The sequence below is a fragment of the Prunus mume genome, linkage group LG7 (genome assembly GCF_029339155.1).
Source record: "Prunus mume cultivar Tortuosa linkage group LG7, ASM2933915v1, whole genome shotgun sequence".
NCBI classification, from domain to species: Eukaryota; Viridiplantae; Streptophyta; class Magnoliopsida; order Rosales; family Rosaceae; genus Prunus; species Prunus mume.
In genome coordinates this window covers 14,197,153-14,224,358 of record NC_142704.1, presented here as the reverse complement: position 1 = coordinate 14,224,358, position 27,206 = coordinate 14,197,153, and the positions used below count along the sequence as shown (strand labels likewise).

Sequence of the window (27,206 nt, the reverse complement as noted above, 5' to 3'; positions counted from 1 at the left end):
TGAAACCATGGATACATTGTGTTATCAATTCTTTCATGTTATTACATGTGTATTTATTTATTCATATTATACATAGGCCATGATATATCAATCATGTTGTCAACTCATATTATAACATATGTATTAGTATGTAACATAACGCATCGATGTGACCATCAAACTAGAATTTTTTTGATGTGTGCTTCCCCATTTCCCCGAGAAAATAAAAAACCCAAAAATCTTGGCTGCTCTCTCTTTCTCTCTCTCTTAGCCCCAAAGGATAAAATCAATAAAGGGAGGGGGAGGTTAGGGGGAAGAAGAATCGTAACTGCCCCTCCTTTTCCTATCCAATTTTCTTTTGGGTTAATGAATTCTTCCCTTATGGCGTTTTCAATAAGAAGTCCTTTGTGGTGATTTCTTCTGACCCATACTTAGATCGAAGTTCGTCATCACCTATTTTTCCATGATTGTTCAATATATTTGTTCGCTGTTATGTGTAGTTAGATTGCTAAAAAACCATGTTTTTCCCAAATCGGTCATATATTTTGTATTTTCTTAAAGGTTAGGTGCGGTGGGTTTGACAACAGTGTTTTTTAAGGTGGTGGCTGTAGTGTTCATTTAAAGTTATTGGTGTGGTTTTAGAATTTTGGGTTTTGTGAGTTTTGCTTAAGATAACCATGCTTAATGGTAGTGATGTGGGTTAGGAGTTGTGTGTTCGACTTTTGTCCATTCTAGTTTTGTTTTCTGTTTAGACTTGATACTTTGGATGTGATGTTGATATATATATATATATATATATTTTAGTACAAGCGATAGTGTCACACACACACACAATTATGATGTTATTGAGATTCAAACATAAGATCTCTGGTCTGCAAGTGAAAGCCCTTTTTTCACTGGGCTATAAACCATTGGCGTGATGTTGATTTCTTAGTTGTACGAATATCTAATGAAGTTGCTCCATTTGTTTAAAATACGCTCTAGAATTTCTTCGATTTGATCACTGATGGCCAATCGGATAATATCCCAGCCAACCAAGGGCATTATCGTGCATCCTCCAATTAATTAGTTAAATAATTAATTCAAAGCCTGATCAGCAGCCGAGGACCATATATTCTGTCTTTCTTTTCTTCTCTTTCTCTTTCTATCTGTTTCTCTCGTAACCTTTGCATTAAATCCCTCTTGGCCTCTTGGTTTGGTGGCCTCTTAGCTCCTCCTCTTGCGAATTGCATATAAACAAACTCGGAGAGAAAGCAAAGGAGGTGGGATCGGATGAGAGAGAGGAGAAAGAGAGAGAATTAAAACAAAAGGCAATACAGATCAAAATTTGAATTATTACAAAGAAAAAAGAAAAGAAAATTATGGAGGGGACAATAAAACGTTGCAGATGTTGGTTTAATGGGATTTCTCTCTTTCTCCACGCTCTGATCATCAGTTTCTTAATCATATTCATGTGTATGGCTAATATTGGCAACGTGGACGCAGCTTTCAGTAACCTCACCACCATCCCCTTCAACCAAGGATACAGCCCTCTCTTCGGTGACGGCAATCTTGTCCGCTCCCCCGACGGGAAAGGTGTTCGTCTTCTCCTCGACCGCTTTACAGGTTAGTTGTGTTCATTTGCGCGTGCAGAAAAGCTAGTATAATACTATACAATTCGACCTTTATTCATTTTTTTTTTCTCTCTTTCATTCTTCATATTGATTAATTTGGTTAATTAATTTACTTAAGGGTCTGGCTTCATCTCCTCTAACCTCTACAACCATGGCTTCTTTAGCGCCAACATTAAGTTGCCATCCGATTACACTGCCGGTATCTGTGTTGCCTTCTACGTAAGTTCTCTTATTATATTTTGGAAATTGGAATCCCTTCTGGTTGGGAAGAAATTGGGGGAATTTTATACAAAAATCATGTACTTTTTCATCAGTTAAGAAATTTTGTTGCCACATATCCTGGAAATGAATTAATTTGTTTATTTATATGATCGTGATCAAACTGAACAAACAGACCTCAAACGCGGACGTATTCGAGAAGAGCCACGACGAGTTAGACATAGAATTCTTAGGGAACACAGAAGGGAAGCCATGGAGATTCCAAACCAACGTCTACGGAAATGGCAGCACTAACCGCGGCCGGGAAGAGCGTTACCGGCTGTGGTTCGACCCTACCAGGGACTTCCACCGATATAGCATTCTTTGGACCCCTCAAATCACCATGTGAGTTTTTTTTTTGTTTTTTTTCATATTTCTATTATTAATATTTATTAATTTCCTTCTGGAATTTGTGTTCTTTTCTACATATATATATATATATTTGTTTTGCCTTCTTTTTCTATGCCATGTTTTGCTTTGATTGTTCCTTCTGTTTTGGGAAGGTTCTCGCATTCTTGTTTACGTGGTATGCTTTGTAGACTTTGTTGTATGCTCATTTGACCTCACGAGCAGCCACACACGCTTTGGGATTGCGTCTGGGTTGCTTCTACCTTCTCGGGAAAAAGTCCAACATGTGTTATGCTTAGGTCACACTAATTAGATGGTTGATTAAATAAAAAAATTATGGATAAATGTGATCATATATACTTTGTTTAAAATCTAATAATAAACCTACATGTCACATCTAACACAAGAATAATTTTCTTTTATGCTCTCAAAGAAACATCAAGAATCATTTTTATATACATGCGCATACACACACAATAATTTTGTCGTATATAATAGAGAAATATATATATATATATATACACTAATTTTTCATGTATTTTTACAAAATTGTAGCAATACTAGACCATAAACATTTTTCCTCATTTAATTAATAATCTCAATTCTTAATATTTGCATTAATCAATGACATTTTCTGATATTTTGAATGTTGATTCTCTGCCTTTTACTTGATATGTAAGGATAAAGGAAGCATCCTCCTATACTTTTTAGATGGTGTACCAAATTTTTGGTAGGCTACCAAACTGACCCATGCAGATCCGAAGTTTTCTATAAACCATATTGACTCAATCATTGCCTAATTTTAATTGAACAAATTGATTGATGATGCCTTTCTATATATATATTAACTGATGAAGAAATGTAATTTTTTTGTGTGGAATTGATATAATCAATCAATTTATTCAACTAAATTAATGCCATGATTTGTAAAATTTGTTCAATTAAATGAAGGCCATGATTGACGTATCAATTTCAGATGATGCAAGTAAATCTTCCCTTATAATTAATTAATTACTAAAAATTTGTTAATGTATCAGATTTTATGTGGATGACGTTCCAATTAGAGAGGTGGTGAGAAGGGAAGAAATGGGGGGTGACTACCCATCAAAGCCAATGTCGTTGTATACGACTATATGGGATGCTAGCAACTGGGCCACATCAGGAGGGAAATACAAGGTGAATTACAAATATGCCCCTTTCGTCGCCGAATTCAAAGACTTAGTCCTGGATGGCTGCCCTGCCGACCCCATCCAGCAAGTCCCAGCCGCTGAAGCATGCGCCGAGAAATACGCCCTCCTTGCCACCCAGGACTACTCCGTCATCACACCTCAGCGGCGGGCCGCCATGCGCAGGTTCAGGCAGCGGTACATGTACTACTCTTATTGCTATGATTCGTTGCGGTATCCCGTGCCACCGCCCGAGTGCGTCACCATTGCGGCCGAGAGGGCGCGCTTTAAGGACACCGGCAGGTTGAAGTTTGGCGGCAGCCACAAGCGGCAGTCCAAGCGGAGAACCCGCAATCGCAATCGGGTCCTCCCTGATTCGGACGTTACGCCCTATTAACCTTTCGGTCATTACCATTATATTTTATTCATACAACTCATGCATGCATGTAAATTCAAGCCTAGCTTATGCCATACTATACAATACTGTACCTATATAGGTTGGTGGGGCGTCATTCCCTTTTTATCTCTCCAAATTAAGTTCAAACCTTAATTTGTTGTTGAAAATTAGTATAAAAGTTAGCATCATGAGTTATATATGAGCAACCACTTTTGGTGGGGTCTTTTTTGGTTAGACACAAATTTGGTGTTTTCCTGTTCATATATATTTTTTTTTGCGTTGGATTTCGTGGATATGTTACACATGAAATAAATTTAATTTGATGAGCGCGTACCTAAAAATAAAAAGTGCCAATCATTAGGTCGATTGATATTGTTTTAATATGATACCCAAATTCATTTTTCCAGCAATATATAAAATTTGAGTGTTGTTAAACGAATCCTAAAATTAACTGAGTGCCCCTTACTACCAAGGTATTTATTGAATTACTAATTTACCCTAATAAAAAATGACTAAAAGGATATATGGAATTGTGAAACAAATATAATTCTAATAAGTACATCCTACTCACCATATTCAACCTAATCCAATGCAGAGAAGTTTTTGTATAATTTTAAGAGTCTTTGATGTTTCAAAGGCTTAGAGCTTCCTTACAAACATAGCAAAAGACAAGTGTCGAAAATTCTCCATGTACTTGATTCTTCCTAATGGAAAAGATGGGCAGCCATATTTGAATAGAAAGGTTTGTTCCAGTATGACTTCTTAGCTCAACATCATCAATAAAGTAAAGTTGAAGTGGATGACTTTAAAATCCCAAGGTTTAAACATTTCTTCTAACTTGGAAGCATCCAAAATTCTCAAGGATTTTGGACTTGTGATGATGCATTTCACTAGTTATTTGACAGAGATGTTGAGTCTCCTCCACATAGTTCACAGAAAATCACAAGGATTTACAAGAATCAAGCTTTGAATTGTAGGAGCTAGCAAATCTACTTCCACAACAGCTTACAAAATTAAATAGATTTTGAGGCGAACCCAAAATTTGACATGAGGGCAGGAATTCATGTAAAAACAAAAACCTAGTTTAGGATTGGTATTAGGATGTCGTGTGATAAAGGGTATTAGGGTGTACAAGGGTTATTTTTAGTAGTTAAATAGGGTGTACTAAGTTAATTTTATATTTTGATTAAAATATTAAGGTGCACTTAGATCATAGGGTGTACTCAGTTAATTTTAGGGTTTGTTTAGCAACACTCTAAAATTTTAGGGTGTTATTAAACGAACTCTAAAATTAACTGAGTACACGTAATTACAATCTATTAACTGAGTACACCTAATTACGATCTAAGTATACCCTAATATTTAAATCAAAATATAAAATTAACTAAGTACACTCTATTTAACTACCAAAAATACCCTAATAAGCAACAAAAGACTTCAACTACATAAGTGTAATTGGAAATGAAAAATAAACTAAGCAGAGCACAGCTAAACAAGATTAAGATTATAGGTCATCATGGCTTATGAAACTAAGATTATAGGTCATCATGACTTATGAAACTAAGATGGACAAACTGTGATGAAACTGAAGCCATTGAATAGAGAAGTTCAGTTAGTTCATGGACTGTTAATTTTCTAGAAGTGGTCTTCAAAATCAGAGTAATATCTACACGATCATATTTCTTCAGTAAAATCAAAGTAATTTTAGAGTTCGTTTAACAACACTCAAATTTTATCATACCAAATTGTCTAACTAGAAATGGTTATCCAACATATCCATCGCATTCGAACTATTTTGTTTTTGTTATCTTTTATCCTTCCAGTCATGACATGGTCGACCTTCAGGCTAGGCTAAGCATGTGCCGCCTCCGCCTCACACTCTAAATCTCACTATGCATGTATAATTGGGCAACAAGAAAAAAAAAATTGAATTAACTGTATAAAATCCCAGAACATTGGGATTCATTTTAAATTGGTACCCACTTTTTGAAGATCCTACAAAATCATTCACAAACTCATTAAAATTTGCCAGCTAAGGAATGGTTGTTGATAACCTCTTAAATTCGAAGCAAAAGATCAACATTGGGATCTGCATATGCACTCAACCACCAGGAACGTTTATCATAAATTGTAACCTTGATATGGTTGTGTATAACCTTTAGAAGCCAAGACCTCTTTAATTATTTTTCCAGAACCAGAAGTAATGATTCTGCATGTCTTAAATCAACAAGCCATTCATTCAGTTCACTAGGATATTCTGGAGGTAGTGGTGGGTTTTTTATTTGTTTGTTATGGGTGGGTTAATGGTTATTTTATTTTTACCTTTAATACAGATTTTGTGAAAGCTCTCCAGCTCGGAGGATGAGAAATATGGATACATGTTTCGTGCTGCGAAGTTTTCTTGCTTCTGTTTGTATAATCAATCCTATAAACAGAGCACTTTTTCATTTTCATATGTCTGCTGTAGAGAATGTATTTCCTTGTAATAAACAAATTACACAAAGTCCCTATTTACACAAAATCTGCCTAGGCGGCTAAGCGTTCGGCGGCCGATTTTTCACAATCGTTGTCTGTGATTCCCATATGTATGTCATTTTGTGCTCGTCAATTAGAGTTATGGATCATTTGAGGACAACTGAAATTGTTTGTAGGAGTTTTAAACAGTGTTGGAAAAATCGGCCTAGGCAAGCGGCTAGGAGCTAGGCGGCCCTTTTTTTTTGCAATCGTTGTCTGTGATTCCCACCCAAGATTCATTTTTTGTTATTGGTTTGAAGATTCTGCTCCCTATTTTCTATCTGATAGTTTATTTGCACCAAAGGTATGATGATTGTGGAAATTCAGAATTCCCATCTAGATTCATTGCAAGAATTTCCTAAACTATGTATTTTGCAAAATTTCCAAAATTTAAGGCTTTAATAATATATGTTATTTCCAAAATTTCCAACAGACCATATGGCACTATCATGGAGGGTGTCGAGTTGGGAGGGTTGTTGATAAAGGATATGGAGTTCTTGGTATTGATTCTCTGAGGGTTATTGATGGTTCAACGTTTTATCACACCCCGGGTGCTAATCCTGAAGCTACTGTCATGATGCTTGGAAGGCAAGTATACTTGGAAAACATATCATATATACACAATCTTCACGAAAATCTTACACTAATTGCTGCTTAAACCTGCATTTTGGTTTCGTTTGTTGTGCATGTGGTGCAGGTACATGGGGCAAAGGATTCTACATGACAGATTAGTCCATGGATCAATAAAGAAAAATAATGGTAGAGGTAGAGGTATAATACTGAAGTTATTTTTGTTGTACAAAGTTGTTCTGCTTTGTGACTAAGCAAGCAGGCAAAGTGACTTTAGCTTGTGTCTTTGCACAATGCAGGGAAATAGTGTGATTTTATTTAGGGGGAATGGAAGGTGGAAGCCATATATACAAGCAATTACTAATTTCCCTGATCCCTTTTGTCAGTTGTGTCCATATAGCTTTGTCTGAGAGGAAGTTCTTGCTATGTACTGCTTATAGTTTGGTTTGGGATGCATAACTGTGATCATAGTTAGATCTATTTAATATTATTATTTTAACCGTATCTACCTTTCCCTAACCAATGACCAGAAGCAAACCATTTTGATCCTAATCATAATACAGAATTTGTGATTCCATCAGAATTATTTGTTTGTTTGTTTCATTTTCTTCATGTCTGTTATGTGTTTTCAACTTTTGAAACTTTACCTAGTTATACGCTCTTACAAAGTTTGAATTCAGTCCCCGCCAGCCGAAGAGGTTATGCTAATCTTTTATTTTGCTTTTGTTTTTTTATCAAGTCATCCCACACTTTCTTTTCTATTTTTTTCTGTCTTCTTTCTCTGGATAAACCCATAACTTATTACTAGTCTACATACTCAACGACTTTGTTCACCATTTTTGAAAATGATTTTGAAAAAAATATTGAGTTTGGACCTTCACTCTCAGTTCTAGTGTAGTAGTATGTGTATATATTGCACTATTCTAAATGAGTTATATTGCTCACACACATCACCTATTAAGATATAATCTCATGGACAAAGCCATGAGAATTGTTTCAGTTTTCAGATTTCAAAGCATTGCAACCATTACTACCATTAGCTTATGCAATGGAAATTTGGGAGTGCCTTGTAAACAAAATGAGAGACAAGCACTTCTAATGTTCAAGCAAGATCTTAAGGATCCTTCAAATAGGCTTTTATCTTGGAGGGAGATTGTTGCAATTGGACTGGAGTTGTCTGCGACAATCTAACCGGTCATGTTCGTGAGCTGCACCGTGGGAATTATTATTCAGATGAGTATCTGAATTACAGTTTGTATCAAGAAAGCTCTTTGGGTGGCAAGGTAAACTAAATTTAAAGCATCTGAGCTACTTGGATCCAAGCAACAATGATTTTGGAAGAATACAGATTCCTAGCTTCTTAGGTTCTCTAAGAAGTTTAAGATATCTTAACCTCTCAGACTCAAAGTTCGCTGGAATAATTCCGCATCAATTGGGAAATCTCTCGAGTCTACGCTCTCTAGGACTCCGGAGTAAAAGCTACTACTGGATGAAGGTTGAAAATCTCCAATGGCTTTCTGGTCTTTCGAGCTTGCAGTACTTGGACATGAGTCGTGTAGATCTTAGCAAAGCATCTGATTGGTTTCAGGTGACAAACACACTCAGATGCATATGTCCAGTTGCGAACTCAATCAAATACCAGTTGGTGTTGCAAACATGACAAGGCTTGAAGTTCTTAATCTCAGGTGGAACATCATCTGGGGTACCATACCTCAATGGTTGTGCACTTGTAGCAATATTGAGTCCCTTATCCCTTTATTTGAATCTCTTGCGAGGTGAAATTTCAAGTTCCATTGGAAACTTGACAGCCATTGTCAATCTTGACTTGTCTGCTAATCAACTTAAATGGAAAATCCCAAACTCATTGGGAAATCTTTGTAAATTGAGGGTTCTTGGTCTGTCAAGAAACTATTTCAATGGAAGCGTATCAGAAATATTGGGAAACTTGTCAAGGTGTAGTTCAGGTCAAATGGAGTCACTGAAGCTGTCGACAAATGATTTTTCAGCTGGGAAATTTCAGACATTTACGCCTCCTTGCTCTTTTGAGTACTTCAATATCAGGTCCAATTCCAGTGTCCTTGGGAAATCTAACATTCCTAGAAGAGGCAAGCATTTCTGAAAATCATTTTAATGGAACTCTTCCAAAAACTACTGGTCAACTCAAAATGGTAATGGTGTCTTATGTAAAGTGTATAGCCGTCTGGCTATAATATTTATAAAGAAAAGGAGCCAAGTAAAGCCGCTTTGAAAAAAAATATATAGAGTATAGCCGGGTAGCAATATGCTTTTTAAAACAAAACCCGAAGTACAGTCGGATGACTATACTATTTATAGAAAAGGGCCCCTGGAGCCCATTTCGCTACGTGTCCAAAATTGTATAGCGCGGTTATACGTTTTAAAATAATAAAAACCGTAGTATAGCCGACCGGCTATACTCTTTTAATTAAAAGAGCACGAATATAGCCGCGGCTGCTATACTATTTGTATTAGCACCCATTCCGCCACGTGTCAAAAGCAGTATAGCCACGCGGCTATACTAATTGTTATTCTGTGGTATAGCGGCTATACTCTGTTTATTATAAAAACCGTAGTATAGCCGAACGGCTATACGCTTTTATTTAAAAAGCACGAGCATAGCCGGGCGGTTTTACGCGTGTCAAAAATAGTATAGCCGCGCGGCTATACTAATTGTTTTTATAATAAAACCGTAGTATAGCGGCTATACTCTGTTTATTATAAATTAAAAAAACCCGAGTTGGAAAAGGTTTGATGACGGTCTGACGGGCAACCAATCCTGATGCTAGAGATTTTCCTGTTGACATGGGTTTCACTAACTTGTGTATAGCGAAAACCAGTAACTCGGAACAGAAGATTGCTACAACAAAAATGTGATTTAGTCTGTATTGCTTGCAGATATGTGAGAAAGTCTTTTGGGATGATCATCTTAAAGGTCGATCTGAGTGGTTACCTTTGGAAAGTTGTCTGACATTTGTTGCCTTTACAGAAACAGGGACGGGTACGAAATAGGGTACAAGAAAAGAGGAAATATTTCTTCAAAAGAAGAGTGGTAAGTGAAAAAATTGTTCTTGCAAATATATGGTTTAAGGTAGCAGATTTAGCAACATTCATTTTGCTTTTGGATGCAAGGTGGAATCTAACAATGAGAATCAGACTCTGCCAAGCAAAGAAAAATGTGAACTTGCTTTGGAAGGAGCAGGTTCCCAAGAACACTCGAATAAGATTGCAATGCTTGTGGATGATGAAGAGCTGGAGCTGAGAGGATTACAAGGATGGCCAAATGCACTGGGGTGCTCTGATCATTTTACTACTAATGGAGATCATGCCTGTTCGCTTTGCAAAGGTTGGTTTGAAGGAAGAACAGAACAAATTTTCCACTCTAAAATGAAATGCGGTAATATGTATGTGTCTGCATGTATAGTATTTTGAGCTGTGGATAAGGAATTTTTGGGATTTCAGATTTTCTGGCCAAGTTTCCTCCAAATACTGTGAAGATGAAGCATCCATTCTGTATGCAACCTTGGGATTCTTCTCCAGAGATTGTCAAGAAACTGTTCAAGGTATATGAATTGCAAACTGTTTTTGGGATTTCAGATTTTCTGGCCAAGTTTCCTCCAAATTCTGTGAAGATGAAGCATCCATTCTCTATGCAACCTTGGCATTCTTCTCCAGAGATTGTCAAGAAACTGTTCAAGGTATATGAATTGCAAACTGTTTGTGGCCTGATTTTGTTAAGTTCTTTTGCAAATATAGGACATCGTTTGTGAAAGATGTCATACATTCCATCTATTATTGCATTTCCTTTTTCTTATTTATGAGGTCTGTTTTAGTATTCATGATTATACGACCTATAAAAGCTTGGAATAATTATTTTGTGCTCGCTAATTCTACCTAATGGTCTCTCATTACCCTTACTAATCTTTTTCATCAACGCTCTCATTGCATAGATTGAAGTCATAGGTTGTTCTTGCAGAGATGTTATGCAAACTATGATATACTCAAGAAAAAGATATATCAAGTACTAGAGACATATGGAATGTGGTCTATATTTGATATTGGAATCTAATTGTAAGTTGTAACTCTCTTTTGTGTAGTTCGTACAGAGTGTAGGAATTTATTATTATCTTGTCAACTTTAAGATTCCTTTTGGAAACTGGCGAGTGAAAAGATGTGCAGTGTTAAAGCACCAATCTAGATTGCTGCAGTTTTTTTTTTTTTTTGGTTGGGTTTATTAACAAATGTGTCTGGGGGTCATCAGTTCAGATTGCTACATTTTGTTTAGTTATCGTACTCAAATATATTCTGGGTTCACCTTCTTGGGCAGGTTTTCCATTTCCTTTATACTTACGCTGTTATGGTAGGTAGATATAAGCTCCTTAAAGATTGATGAGTTTGCCCAAGCATTTCAGGACAAGGTTATATCTTATCTTTGATCCAACATCGGATTTATTGTGTCTTCTACTTGCTCAACATCTTTGTTAAGTAAAATGCCTTTTAGGATTCCTTGCTACTTGGAAAATTCATGTGGCCCTTCCGAAGCTTCTTCTATCTAACGTTGAAGCCGAGCTTGGCTGTGGATCTATATACCTCATTTGAGCAAATCATGCAATTTTCTTGCATTTATTCACTCAGTGAGTTATGAACAAACAGCATATAATTGTGCAGATCACAGACATTTACAGTTCATTTAACTTATGATAATGTTGTATAGTCATATTGACCATTTCATTTGGGTACATATATGTCACAGTAGTTTTCTAAAGGCTCATATGTTTGGAACTTTGTTGGTAACAAAAAGTGAATGCAATCTATAAGACTGTTGACATGTTTCTTTACAGGGAAGTTAAATACCGCTGAAAGTAGCAAAATGATATCTTATACATTTAAAGAATATAGGAAAGAAGATATCAGCTAATAATCAAAAGTTTGGTGTGACTACAGAGAAGGTGTCCATTCCAGAATGTCTGATAGATACGCTTAGGCGACAAGAAATTTTCTGAACAAAATCATAATCAGACTATTGGTACTCCATCCATATGCACTTTTAGAAGATCCACTTGCTTTTTGTGTTATAGTTCATTAGAGATACTTATTTTTCTCAAACATTTGAGACTTTTTTGCTCATCTCTTAAATCAATTGTTTTTTCATATTTTTATGAAAAAATCGAATGGAAGTACTCAATAACTAAGCATCTCTATCAAATGATTTGGCAGGTTGAAAATCAAGAACCCACTCTGGAATTCTGGAAGGGATCGCTAAACCCTTAACATGGACAGAAATACTGCGTCAAGTACTGGTTGCCGCTGGTTTTGGTTCAAAGCAAGGTGCAATGCGAAGGGATGCCCTTAGCAAGGTCTTCTAATTAAACTCCCATAGTTGCAATTGATTTTTCTAAGCTCCATTTCCTCTCTAGTAAATGTATTTAATTATCAACACATCTGTATTCTGCAAGTTAAGTGCTACAGATGCTCAATAATATGTGCTCATCAACCAAAACCTTGAGCATTCAAAGCCTTATTGGCAATAGTCATTTAAGATCTGTCATTACCCCGAATAATCTGTTTCTACCTTGAGGCGGAGCCCCAGTTGGATAGATTCATTTTCCATACTTAAGGACCAAAATCAGAAATTTTAGGTTTTACATATAACATGTAGTGATTGAATGTTAAAGGAAATAGTTTCTTCAGTTTTGCTTGTTGGCATTATTGTGCATTCCTAAATAACATCTGTTGAGCATATGTTTATTTGTCTCCGCTTGTCTCTGGAATTATTTGCTTTAATGACTAGACATGCGCAGGAGCCTTTATTTACTTTCTGATGGTGGTTTTATTTGTATTCTACAATTAATAAGCTCTATCTGCTGTTGCATAAACCTATCTATAAATGTGAAATTTAGTTTTTCAAATTGAATCTTCTGTTATCTAGGAAATGAGCCTTGTGGTGAAGTATGGTTTACGCCCTGGTACTTTGAAGGGTGAATTGTTCGGAGTTCTACTAGAGCAAGGAATTCATGGGTTGAAAGATTCTGAGTTGGCGAAGTCATTGCAGGTAATTTTCTTGAAAATATTGTTATCATAATCTCTCATGTGATATTACACTTGAATTAGTGATGGACTTTGTTTTTGTTTTGCAAATTTCTGAATTGAACCTTTCCAATGGAATAGAGGAACTAGAGTCTTTAATTGGTTCAACTCTTTCAAGTGATATTACATTATTTGAAAAGATTTCATCATCCACATATCATGTGCGTATTAATTCTTCTGAAAAGAAAGTGGAGGAATCCCAATTAGACACCAAAGACTCTGGAGCAGTTGATGATGACCTCGGTGATAGTGGTACATGTAGTAGTGATGATGATTCTGGGTGCAATTCAGGAAATTCCAAAATGAAAAAGTTGTACTTATATGAACCATGGCAAAAGTAAAGATAACGTGGTGATAATATACACCAAAATTGATGAGAGCCATCTAGGAGAAGTATGGTTGTTAGGACAGATGGAAGGCGAATATTCAGATTTAAGCATTGAAGAAAAGTTGAGTGCAATAATAATGGCTCCAATTCATCTTCTCATGCAGGTTCTAGTTTCAGAATGGAGGTAACATATAGAATCTTTGCATTGAAACCTTTTCTTTGTTTTTATTTTTCCCACTACTGTGACGTTGCCCTATTAAATGGAACGTGTTCAGTCCCTTGTAAGATAATATCATATGAATGGTGCAAACTGCATTATATATGTAAATACTTTGGCAGTAAATATTATTTGAATATTCGATGAGATTCAAGTAGCCGTAATTATTATGGTGGTTTATAAATTTAACATTTCCAAACCTTGATATTATACAACTTTTACTTTTGTATTTTTTGTATCTTAGATATTTTAAATAATAAAAAAACTGCTAAAAAAAGTTTACTTTTTTTAATATAGGGCCGTTTTATTACAATGTTTAAGCCCATTTTACAAAACCCAACCCGTTAGTTATATTAAAAATTAGGTTATATGTCTTCTTCTTCCCAGCGCAGCCTGCACTCCTTCCTCTCGCTGTTTCGACTTCATCTCTCTTTCTCGGTCTTTCTTCATGCAGCGCCTCAGTGCCACCTTAAGCGTCGACGCCTCAACGGCAAAACGCCAGCCCCGACCAGCCCAGGCGGGCTAGGCGGGCGCTGGGCGGCCTAGGCGGGGGCTAGGCGGCCTAGGAGGGTGCTAGGCGGGCGCTAGGAGGCCTAGGAGGCGCCCAACTCCCTGGCGGCTACTCCTTACGATTAGGATGAAATCGCAGCAGTGGCCTCCCGCCTAGCCCGCCTAGCCCGCCTGGGCTGGTCTGGGCTGGCGTTTTGCCGTTGAGACGTCGACGCTTAAGGTGGCACTGAGGCGCTGCATGAAGAAAGACCGAGAAAGAGAGATGAAGTCGAAACAACGAGAGGAAGGAGTGCAGGCTGCGCTGGGAAGAAGAGTATCGAGTTGAAATGCTGATCAAAGCTATGCACCTTGCATAGGAAATTGACTGCCGAAAGATGGTTCTCTCCGGTGACACGTAAACACATGTTATGCTATCACTTCCATAGTAAATATAAATTTAACCTGCCGTTTAATGAAGTTGAATTACAATATGTGAGAGAAGAAAAAACAAGTTGAATTCCAATACCTGTTAATTGAAGCAGTTTCCCAAATAATTGATGGCCTCATTCTCGTTTCATCCATCTCTCTGCATAATTTCATTTTGATGCTTCTAAAACAAATTAAAGCAAGGAGTGGAGTTTGTCGCATTCTGTTCTCACATGGCTCCTGGTAATATCCATAACACCAGGGCAGCCATAGAGGGCCATAGTGAGCTTAAACTCATCTTTCAGCATTTCGATAACCCGTCTCACGCCCGTTCCATAGATTAAAGGCCTTCCAACCTGCAGCAACATTAGCCTGTATTTCAATAAGAAAATCCAAAATAATATAAGCAGTTTAAGGGTTCATATCAGAAGGGCAACTTTCAAGGCTCGGATAAGGAGGAGAAAAATCTAGCAGCAGAATGAGCCCTAGCCCCAACAAAATCCTTGAAAAGCAGCCCTTGATGGATTTTCACTGCATAATCCTCAGGATATGCCATGTGTGCTTACTGGTTTATTCCATCTCTTGGAGTCTTTGAGCCCTTATATAACTCGTGCCGGTCCATCATTGAAACACAGGCAGGAGCATCTATACATACTAGAAGAAGTATACTTGTCAAATAAGCAAAGCAGTCATAGGGCTCCGCTTTCTTGGCAGGCACTAGTGACTGATGCAGCCACAAATGTACAATCACTTTCATTGACCTGCCAAACAAGAGTTGCCCTACGATTGCTTTGGCTTAATGAAATTTGCAACCTGTCTGATCATGCAGTAGAGCCCTGTCATGCAAAACATAGGCTAGCCAAGGATATACGTAGGTTTTGTCATATTTGAAAATAATGGTAGAGGTAGAGCTATAATACTGAAGTTATTTTTGTTGTACAAAGTTGTTCTGCTTTGTGACTAAGCAAGGGAAATAGTGTGATTTTTATATAGGTGGAATGGAAGGTGGAAGCCATATATACAAGCAATTACTAATTTCCCTGATCCCTTTTGTCAGTTGTGGCCATATAGCTTTGTCTGAGAGGATGTTTGCTATGTGCTTATAGTTTGGTTTGGGATACATAATTGTGATCATAGTTAGATCTATTTAATATTATTATTTTAACCGTATCTACCTTTCCCTGACCAATGACCAGAAGCAAACCATTTTGACCCTAATCGTAATATGGAATTTGTGATTCCATCTGAATTATTTGTTTACTGGTTCCGTGCAGGACATATGAGTGGTGTAGAAGAAGATTATACATTAAAGTTTGACCCTATAGATTCTTCAGGCTCAATCTCAAAGTTCTCTGACGAGAGATTCTCTACAAAATAGAAAAGTGGAAAAGAAAGAGAAGTGCGGTTTGACTTACACCCAAGGTCCAAAATATTGGTGATATCAGAAATATCGGTAGTCTAAAAACACGGAAATTTCAATGGAAATATCAGGATATTATTGATATCGATAAAAATTGAATAAAAACCACGGAAATTGTAAGAAAAACTTGAAAATTTTTATTGAAACTTTGGAGGATGCTTATTTAGTCAAGTATCTATTAGTTTATCACAAAAAATTGGAAGGAAATACATTGCATGATGGATTTAACTAATTTAAGTTGATTATATAGTGAGCTGACAAACACTATGAGTGTAGAAAATATGTAGTATACTTAATGAAAGAAGATTAAACACACCACAATCATTTACATATAATGATTTACTACAATAATTTACATTTTATACATTGCATAGTAAGATACATAAGTGACTTAGTACCACACAGAGTTCCTATGAGGTTCAAATTTTTCACTATCTTCATCTCTATGTGTATTAGGTGAGTGGTTGAATGGTGGGGTAAGTGATATAAGTTGAAACGTGGTGAATAGTTGAAAACTTGAAACTTGAAAAGGGAAGGTCAAAGATTCATTCTCATGTAAAAATTTTATACTTGCAAAAAGTGTTTGTGTTAATACTAGAAACAACATTCTTCCCTCTTAGGACATCACTTTGAAAGCAGCAAGGGTAAACAGTGCAGAATGGCCCCCATTTTTATACAAATTAAGAAGAAATTGGTTTCAAGAGTCTCATTTTTATACGTCCCAAAAAAAAAATGATATACATGTGTGAACTTTGTCAAAGTAAGAATTGTAAGGTCCATTATTCCTTCCCTGTCCATGTCTCAATATTCATAAGAAAAAAGAACTTACCCCACTTGGACGCCACAATACAAAGCAAACCAAGGATGACTAATTTTACAAGACACCTTGAATCCCCTTTGTGTTTTTTTCCATTTTTTTTTTCCATTTTTTTCCCTTTTTTTCATTACATTGATATTTTCGATATTTTAGCAATATTATAGCGATATTGTAACAAAATATTGCTGAAGTGTGAGCGAAATTATCGACGTCGATATTTTCCGATATTATCGTCGATATTCTCGATATTTATACGATATGTGCATGGATATATTTCGAAATATCCGTGATTCGAAAAAACGATAATATCCTCGATATTTCGTCGATATTATCGATATTTTAGACTATGCTTACACCCAATGCAATCTGTGTTTTTGGGGTCTGATCGTAGATACAATAGATTCTCGAGTATCTATTGTATATGACCCAGGACATAGAAGAGTTTATATCGAATCTTCAGAAGATGGTCACTGGGAGGTGATTGATACATAAGAGGTATTCTGCTGAACTTTTGTTATACGATCAATGTGATTGTAGTACACATTGCTTGACCTTGTTTGTTCACGGTGGTCGGCCAAAGGAGGCCAGATCACCAGTGGTGATATGGTTAGACCGGATAATTATAAGATCACGATTGCCAGTGTCCTTGCAGCTTGTGCTCATCTTGGTGCATTTGATCCTAGGATATGGGTGCATGGGTACCCGAGGAGAAGTTGCCTGGCGAGTAATGTGGTCATTTTGCGGATGTGTAGACAAAGCATATGAGGTCTTTCAGGAAATGCCCAACAAGGATACTTTGGCATGGACAACTATGATTTCAGTGCTGGCTCTCCATGGGTTTGGCAATGAGGCTTTTGATATTTTTAAACAGATGGAAACAACTGGGGTGAAGCCGAACCATGTGACATTTGTTGGGCTATTGTCAGCTTGTGCTCATTCTGGTTTAGTAGAGAAAGGTCGCTGGTGTTTTCGTGTGATGAAGCGTGTTTACTTAATTGAACCACAGCTCTATCACTATGCAAGCATGGTTGATATGCTTAGTCGTGCCTGGTTGATATGCTTATAAGAAGCATGCCAATGAAGCCAGATACATTTGTTTTGGGTGCATTGCTCGGAGGCTGTCAAATACATGGAAAGGTCGAGTTAGGAGAAAGGGTGGCGCAATATTTAATTGATTTGGAACCTCTGAACCATGCTTTTTATGTGAACTTGTGTGATATATATGTCAAAGCTAGTAGATTTGATGACGTAAAGAGAATCAAATCCTTAATGAAAGAAACAGGGATAAAAAAGGAGGTCCCGAGCTGTAGCATGATTGAAATCGATGGGGTTCTTCTTGAATTCTATGTGAGAGGATCACCAGATGTAAATTGTAATGGAGGAAGTATTATTGGTCTTGTATCACTTGAATAACGATATCTAGACAGAAAGGCATGTGCTTTACAGAATTACTCTAATGAGAATCATGAAAAGACAGTTAGGGTGTAGTTTTCATGAGGAAAGGCAGGTGTCTACTTGTTTTCAATGAAATGTTTCATATGTAAGACCATGAGAGCTGTAATTTTGCTATCTGAGAAGTTAAGCACCGTCATCAAGCAAGCACCCTTATGGAATGAATTCACTTGCTGGAAGAAATTCCTCGAGGTATGCTCTATTATTCACTCTGTGCTCGACTTTTGTCTTCAGTGTCATGGATTTTCTTTCTACTCCATTACGTCCCATAGCAATAAGTTTAGCTACAATTATGATCAGTCCCATGCTAGAAAATTGGGTACTGAGAGCAAAAAGAGATACCATCCTGTTGACACAAACTTCTTAAACTACTCTAATGAACTTCTCTAGGCTGCACGACTACATGACTGAGTTTGGATACAAACTGTGCTACAAACAAACAAAAAGGGAAAATTTGGTGCTGTAACAAAAACCCAAAAAAAAAAAAGAAGAAGAAGGAGTAGAGAGGCCATTCGCATAGCCCCCTCTCAGATGATTTCTTCATCATGTGTTTTGGGTGCATATGGACGAAAAAAAGAAGAAGAAAAAGAGCCATAAAAAATAAGGAGTCGTTCTATGGTGAGGGTGTCACTGTCATATATGAACCATAGATGTGTGGACCTTTATATTAGTCACAAGATTCATTTGAATAGTAACTTCACTTAAGTTTAATGAAATGATCATGTTGCTAATATGAAGGTCGACATGAAGGGTCTATATATGGCACCTACACTATAGAATTTCACCCAAAACAGAGGAAGCAAGAAAGAGATTGACGCCTCATTGCTCCATTGGGTTGATTTCCAATTACAAAGTGGATCATATTGCCTACTTTGACTGAAGGAAAGGAGGAGGTGTCATTCTCGGACACTTTTGGTGATGTTTCAAGAAGGCTACTGATCAATCCTTGCTCATGTGCTAACTGATAAAATGTCAAGAGCCCGAAAACAAATTAATGGGTTGTCTATAAAATTGCCCATTAATTTCCAAATCATGAAATGTTTAACGGGTTATTCAAATAAATACTCATTAAATTTTCGGCAGTTGAAATTCCTATTATATGGTTAATGGATCAATTTTAAATCCTGAAAGCCATGTTTTCTTGGTAGTCTCTGTTTGCTCTGCATTATGTATATTCATTGCTATTTTCTATGTCCATGGAGCTTTGAAACATTGGTACAATTTATATTGGTATGACCACATCAAATTTGAATAAACCCCACAATTTGAACATCAAATCCAAAATGAGTAAAAACAAAAAAAAACAAATAGCTAAAACAATTTACATTTCACTGAGACATGAAAATTCCTACGGGTTCAGCCTTGAAGTTGAATTTAGTTGGACAAAAAACAAATAAAATAATACTAGTAAACTAGACAAACTAAGGGAACTGGAATGAGCCCCCAATTTGATTAGTGCCTGATGGGGGGCTGATAGCCACCCAAAGGAGAGAAATGGTGATTGCCATAAGGCCAGACCACACAAACACAATGGTGGGTGTCTTCCCTCTTCTTCCCATGAGCCCTTTGGCAAACGGATACAAATGAGCCAACACCCAGAAACTGAAGAACACACCTCCAAGCAACCGGCTCCACTGCGGTATCACGCTGTATATCGTTCGACAAGTTGCAACTGCAATTGCAATCAAGTTTGTCATCATGATGGTGATGGGTGGTATCATCAGAGACGTCCATTTGAAGATGTAGAGATCAACAAACTCATCATCTGCATCGTCACCACCAGATTTCGATGTCAAAGTGAAGGAAATCTCTATTCCTGCTATCACCTTCAGAAGGCCTTGCAGCACAGCAGCTAGATGAGCACTTGTGCCTCCAATCAACCAAAACTGCTCGTTCCTCCACCACTCTTCCAGTGCAATGCCAGACCACTTGATCTCCAGCACGGCGAGAAGAATGAGGGTGATTGTGATGCCCAGGAGGTATGCCAGGAAGGTTATGTTGAGGGACTGAACAATGAACTGACCAGAAAAGAGGGAGAGCGCGGGAAGGAAGCAGTAGACAATGAGGAAAAAGGAAGTGAAAGGGTACATTCCCACATTCAGGTAAAAGATCCTTTGCAGAATTTTCATCCTTGAGCTGGCCAGAAGAGCATTGTTGCGAGAAAAGAAAATCTCAACAGAGCCAGTAGCCCATCGGAGCACCTGATGCAGCCGGTCAGTAAGATTGATGGGGGCAGTCCCTCTGAAAGCATCCCTCTTTGTAACACAATAAACAGATCTCCATCCACGGTTGTGCATCCGGTAACCTGTCACCACATCTTCAGTTACTGATCCATAAATCCACCCAATTCTCTGGCCCCATTCAGTCTTGTCCTCGTACCAGCATGAGATGACACTGATTGCCTCTGCAACCGTTGATGCATCAAGAAGCTCCCGAGGGAGAGTGAGAGCGCCCGGGGGCCGTCCATGTTTCATGGATGGATGATCAGCAATGGGCCGACCTTGGAATTCTGCCACTCGAATTGAGTCAACAAGGAAGCTTGAGTTTCCAAACTTTTTAGGAACAAGAGCAAGATTCATTTCTTCATCATCACCAAACTCTCCAACTTCAATTGATTGGCAGTCTTGGGAGGCAACTTCAGGGGCAGAAGCAACTGATGAAGAAGATTTCCTTGTGCGACGACGGGCAGAGAAACCACTGCAGCAACAGCAACCATTACGACACTTTTTCACCCGAGGAGGATCAAAGCCATAAAGGGCAGTGCGACGAAAGAGGCATCCAGTTCCTACATACACTGGACCCTGAAGGCCATCAAGCCCACGCATGTTGACATCAAAGAAAACAGTGTTGTGGTTGGCATAGCGATCAGAAGGGTCAATTCCTTCAAACCTCTGAGGAAACTGCACGTAACAAATGCGATCACCACCGCGGTCCATCATGAAGCACATACCTTCTCTCAGTGCTTGGGAGTTGTAGACGTAATGGTCACAGTCAAGGTTGAGAATGAAGGGGCCATTGGACATGACCGCTGAGGCACGAACCAGAGCATTCATGGCACCAGCTTTCTTGTTGTGATCATAGCCAGGCCGCTTTTCGCGAGAAACATAAACGAGCATGGGGAGACGAATATCAACCTCACTTAGGTCCAAGGAACTTGAATCCATTGATGTTCCTCTAAGTGGTTCATCACTAGGAGGTTTCAACATCACCTGCATATGAACATATAACACAAATTAGCTTTCTAGCCAAACCAATTGGCACGTTTAATTAATTTGAAGTGACATCTTGAGACTACATTAGTGAAATTTTACAAGACAAATGGAACTCATATGTACCTGCATGATACTGGCATGATCACCCCTAGAATGCTCAGGCACAGAAACTGTCCAAGTGCCAGGCCAATGGGTTCCATCAGCCATCCAAGTAGCTTTCGGGATCTTTATCTTTTCTACTGCTTCATCATTTCCAATCTCTCTCCCAAGTTTCATAGCCTTCATCTCGTCCCGAGCATTATAGGCATCCGAACGTCTTCGAATTGAATCAGGAAGGCCATTAATCCTAACCTTAAATTCATCATACTCACGCTTCAACCTTCTGCGGTCCTTGACAAAATCTGGCCGTACTTTATTCTTATAAGGATCTCTCTTCAGATTGAAGTACGATTCTGGATTTCGTGGCTCAATAGCATGCTTCCGGCAAAATGGCACCCACAAATTAGCAAAACTAGCAGCTTCTGCCATGGCCTCAAAGGTCAAAAGTGCACCTCCATCATCAGAAACATAGCAAGAAAGCTTCTCAACAGGGTAGTCAGCTGCCAGAATTGATAGAATGGTGTTTGCAGTGACAAGAGGTGGTTCCTTCTCTGGATCTGCTGTTGATACAAAAATATCCATGCCTGGAAGATCAGATTTTCCAGTAGGATTGCTGGGATTAGGTGATTCAAACTTCTCCTTTAGAACATCAAGATTAGTAATGCGATTGATGGGACAGAGCTTTGGAAGCTGATCAAGTAGCCAGGAGAAGGCGAACCAGATTTCACAAACGACAGACATAGCCCACAACCACACTGCATCCTCATTAGGGTTTCTGATTCTCCATTGCAAAAATAGTCCAAGGACAACCATTCGAACTAATATTAGGATCCTGCAAGAATACACCCACCCACCAAAAAGATGTAATTAAGCTTGCAATTAACTTGTTCAAGCAAATAATGGACAATACTGTATAAACAACTCTAGCTAGCTTATATGGAATTACTTCTGCAGCATCAAAATCAACAATATGGAAGAGAAGAAAGAGTGCAACAAAAAATGATTGGTTAACTTTCAAGCTGAATTCAAACCAAAAAGGAAATTCTTCAAAGCTAATGGCAATGAAGTTACTAATTAGAAGAGTAGTAATGAACTCCGAGGTATATTTTTGAAGCTTAAACTATGTAATGTACTTGGACATTAGGGGACAACTTGTTATGAATTTCAGAGTTCTAGAACTATGTAACACATCACATCTTAGACTAGCACAATGCAATTCATAATTTCGACACAGTGAAAAGAAAAAGATAGAAGATAAAAACAGTGCAGGTGGAAATAAACACTGAGGTAACATTAAAAAACAAAAAGAATGGCAAAGCCCTACCTAAACAAAAACAATGGGAAGACATTAACAGATCAGAGGAAAACAGAGAGCACCAAATGAGGAAAAGAGTTTTACCGATAAGGACTCAGAATTGCTGCAGAGATATTCAGTTTGCGCGTAAGTGGCCTCCATTGCTTGTCATGAAAGACTTTAGGATCACCGCCAATCCCCTCCTGGCTCCCATCCACAGCAACCTTTGGCCATATAGCATTTCCATATCCGTAACTCCCCTTTGTCTCGAACAACCATTTGGTATGATCAAACTCACCGCTCTGACGCCCCATCACTGCTGTTGACTTCATCAACGACAACCTCCTCTCCATCTTCGAAGTGAATGGCACCTGCAGATGCTGCTCATTATTCCCAGCATACTCACTCACATCCAGCTCCTTATAAGGTTCTTTGCAGCCAGGACAAATATGATCACCGGTTCTTATAGCGTCCCTATAACAATCCAAACAGATCTTGTAATCACACTCACACGGGACTATGTCTACTCCCCTCTCATCAGTGACTACCTTGGCATCACAACCGGGCACAGAGCAATTCGACCCTTTCGCACCGGTCATCTGGGGATGGCTAGTTACGGACTCAATCACCTTTTCCTTCAAATGAGCTCGGGTAATGCAATTATAACCGCCGGTAAACAAAGAACTGGAAGCATACTGGTCCTCAACTCTCTGAGAAGTGGACCACTCCATGGACATTCCCATGGGCTGATTATCAGGTGTAGAGGGTATGTGGACAGTGTAGGTTGCAAATTCAACACCCCCAATGTCACTGTCAAGGTCATTGCTAGTTTGGGTAACATGGTGAACCCTAGCCCTAGGAGATCCACCTGAGAAATTGACTGGAGACTCAGAACCCATAAAGCTTAGCACCTTCTAGCACCAGAATCTGAAATTCAAAACACAAGAAGCAAAAGAGCCACATGCTCCCTCTATCAAAAACTGAATGAAGAAGTTCCAAGCTGCTTAGCATAAGACTCGAAATCTAGTACAAAGACAAAAAGCAATCCCTCTCTTTTCTCTCTGCAATTTTTATGTTTGATTTCGCTCAGAAAGCTGAGACTTAACATAGAAGAAATATCGAAAAGTACATTTAATTATTCGGATTACGCAAATGATTTCTTCACTCAGTACTCAAAGCAAAACAAGATTGCTAGCAAACGAAACACAATATTTTCTGTTTTTTGAAACTTCAACAGATGGTATGCAAAATAAAACAGCAGCCAAAATGAATAAACGAATAAGTGATGAACACTTCTCACCTTAAGAGTCAAAACACCAGCTCAAATCTCGTTCACAGAAGAAACCCTTCAGGCCCCGCCGCAAAAAAAAAAAAAAAAAAACAGTTTGATTTCTTACAGAGTGCGAAGAAGCTGCAGGTTGATGACGTGGAAAACCTAAGAATGAAGAAATGGGTACCGTTGTTTTTTGAGTTTGGATTAAGACTGAGCTGATTTGCAATCCAAATTATGAGGCACAGGCATTTTGGGTTTTGAGTTAGCTTGGCGGACTTTTGTCTGCTCGTTTTCTGTTGGTCCCTTATAAAAGATTTTGTTTTGAATTTTTGTCGCTGTCTTTGTTACCGTTGAAAAAGTTTTAATTTTGAATTATTTGACCGTTGCAAAACGAGACCGTTGTGGAAAGACTGTCTTTTCTTTACGACCAATAATAAGGATAAGGAGATATCGACCCAAATAATTAAGGATAAGGAGATAATTTTTATTCTTTTTCGTTTTTAATACAAGCAATAAGAGGAATGGAGTTTCTTTTTCATTTCTACCAAGGGTGTTATCGGGGTTTGAACCTAAAACTTTTGGTTTGTCAAAACTTAACATCAATAATCTAACGACTTCAAATATAACACATCAAACTTAACATAAAGTTTTGTTTTATTTATTTATTTTTTTCTAAATTGACGATATCCCCTGTTATCTCTATATCTCTTTGTCTCTCTCTCTCTCTCTCCCTCTTTTTCACTAGACTAGACCCGATTTATTTTATTTTATATTTTTATACTTGGGGTGAGATGGGATGGGATAACCAAATCATCTTTTGCTTTTTTCTCTCTCCTTTTGCTTTTTCTAAAATGTCCATTTTTCTTTCTTGTTTTTTAAGAGACCCACTTTTTTTATATAAAAAATTATTTAAAATGAGGTTTATCACATGTGTCCTTGAATTTTTTTTAAATCCACGTTTTAGTTCTCAATTTTTAAATTTGGTCCCTACTATAGCATTATGACAAAATTTTCATTAAATTTGGTGACATATGATCATCACACATGAACAACTTTAAACGAAAATTTTATTAAAATAGCTTCTTTTAGTCCTAAAATTCATGGTTTTGCTAAAAAATGTCATCTTCTCTCCATTTAGGATTTCACATTTCGGTCTATTTAAACTTATTGTGGGTGTTGTACGGTAAACCAAACACGACGGAGAACCTTGCATCAACAAACAAACCAACAAGTGCCGACTTTTTTCTGTTCAAAATTTGGAAATTATTGCAAATCTTATTACTTTTTACTTATCTTGGGCAGAATAATTTCGTACCATTTCGAAGGCTACTTTGTAGCAGCGTAACTCTGACATTTTTAAAAATGTTTATGCTTTCATATACCATTCGAAAGCTTGTGTGACACAATATAATTGAGAAACATTTCATGAACCAAACAGCCACTAATGAAAGTGGTCGGTTTTCGAGGGCGAAAGTAAGCTGCTCACCAACTATTTGTTTCTTTTTGCTGCTGTATCTCTCCGATCTCTGGACCAAATGCCAAAAGGGGTCTTCTTGAAACCCTTCAAGCAAGTTATTGCTTCCATTGACAAAGAGAAAATTGTGTGAATGCATTGTTTGATTTTATATTTTTGGAGTCCAATTTGAATTGAGAGATGGCATGAAAAGGAATTAAAAATTAACTGTTTGGTTATAATCAATGTCTTTTTCATTGACATAATCAATTTGCATTGCATTCTGCAATTTTTTATATTTTTTCTTCTTTTTTTTTCACGAAGTAATAAATGCATCTTCCATTAAGAGGGCAATTATTAATTAACATTATGTATACTAATTATAGGATTGACATCATAATTAATGTCTTTTTTTTATTAGAAAATTAGATATTAACACAACACTGCAAGCACTCATAGGGAAAAACTCATTGGGTTTTTTTAGGATCAATGTAGGCCCATTTTTTGGGTTTTTATCAAAATTTTCATTAATTTAATTGATATGGCATATGATATGGACATGCCACATCATGTGGTATAAAAATGTGGGATAATAATGTGATAAGTGTAGCATTACTCTTATCATATTAATAATCAAGTTTGACTTCTCCCAATGCCCATATTACCGCTAATAATAGTTATAAGCATATGAGCCACACAAATTTCTTCAAATTAAGAGAGAAATGTATATGCAATGTGGGCAACTACTCTTATCAGTGTTGGCAGCTAAGGATGGTATGGCATTATGTCATTGGTTCTTGTTAGATAGAGGTGTCAAATTGGCTGGCCCGATTGATTTAGAGTTGGTTCATTTAATAAACGAGTTGTGCCCAGGCCGCCCAGTTAGGAAAATCATCAATCATGACCCGAGCCCATGGCGCGAGCCTAAGGGCGAGCCTAAGGGCCATGCTCATGTTGGGCCACTAAACAAGCAAATACGGGCCCACGCCAAATTTGACTTATATATTGCTTCTTCTTTTTTTGTAATTTTTTTTACAACTTCATTTAAATATTTTTTACAATTATGTATATACTAATAAGATTTATTATTATTATTTTTTTTTTTTTAAAAAAAAAAGTCAATAACTTTATTTACAGTACATTTAAATAGAAAATGGCTAGATTTTTGTTTGAGTTTTAAAAATTGAACTTGAAAAACAAAATTATTATTATTTTATATATAAATAAAACATTAAATTTTAACATATATTATTAGAGAAAAGAAATAGACTTGAATTCAACATATAAATATTATAATATTATGTATGATTTTTCTCTAAAACAAGTATAATTTCATAAATGGGCTTTAAACGGACTGGCCCCGCCTATTGGACATAATTAACTCATCCCGGCACGGCGGCACGGCCCAAAAATACATCCATTTCGTATGCGGGGCCTTACTTAAGCGGCCGACTCGGTCCATTTGACACCTCTATTGTTAAAGCATCTTCAATAGCCTCTTCAACAACTTTGGAATGCTAAAATAAGTGAGCCACATCAACAAAACTCCCTCCAATAGACTTGTCAAACTCAGTCACCAAAGCTGCAACCTATGTCTCTCTCTTCAAGTCTGACATGTTGACCTTGGCTCTTCAAAACATTTAATTTTTCTTTGGAAGAACAAAACCTACATTGAAAATGATAAAAACCTACACTTTTTCTTTTCAAATAATAAATACATAGACTTTCTTCACATATTTTTGTATTTTTCCTTCTTCTTCTTTTCCATAATATTGCGTT

General features: G+C 37.4%; 2 protein-coding genes and 2 pseudogenes across 3 annotated transcripts; 3 read left to right on the top strand and 1 right to left on the bottom strand.

Moving 5' to 3' along the window:
- The first annotated feature begins 1,122 nt into the window (after nt 1-1,122).
- Nucleotides 1,123-4,003, top strand: XTH30 (xyloglucan endotransglucosylase/hydrolase 30). Its single transcript, XM_008239946.3, has 4 exons — nt 1,123-1,584; nt 1,711-1,811; nt 1,987-2,195; nt 3,236-4,003. Exons 1-4 carry the CDS (start codon nt 1,341-1,343, stop codon nt 3,759-3,761), a joined length of 1,080 nt encoding a protein of 359 aa, XP_008238168.2. The 5' UTR covers nt 1,123-1,340; the 3' UTR covers nt 3,762-4,003.
- A 2,374-nt stretch (nt 4,004-6,377) lies between these two features.
- LOC148915541 (homeobox-DDT domain protein RLT3-like) lies at nt 6,378-14,018 on the top strand (annotated as a pseudogene).
- A 3,047-nt stretch (nt 14,019-17,065) lies between these two features.
- Nucleotides 17,066-18,067, top strand: LOC103336950 (pentatricopeptide repeat-containing protein At2g22410, mitochondrial-like; annotated as a pseudogene).
- A 1,232-nt stretch (nt 18,068-19,299) lies between these two features.
- Nucleotides 19,300-24,264, bottom strand: LOC103336832 (cellulose synthase-like protein D3). Of its 2 annotated transcripts, none has more exons than XM_008239945.2 (4): nt 24,002-24,264; nt 22,807-23,628; nt 21,432-22,239; nt 19,300-21,305 (listed from the first exon to the last, which is right to left on the bottom strand). In XM_008239945.2, the coding sequence occupies exons 2-4, from the start codon at nt 23,598-23,600 to the stop codon at nt 19,518-19,520; spliced, it is 3,390 nt and encodes a 1,129-aa protein (XP_008238167.2). In that variant the 5' UTR covers nt 23,601-23,628; nt 24,002-24,264; the 3' UTR covers nt 19,300-19,517. The 2 variants fall into 2 exon arrangements, with proteins under 2 accessions (XP_008238167.2, XP_088897463.1); XM_089041337.1 differs by having other exon boundaries at nt 24,099-24,255.
- Between the last annotated feature and the right edge of the window lie 2,942 nt (nt 24,265-27,206).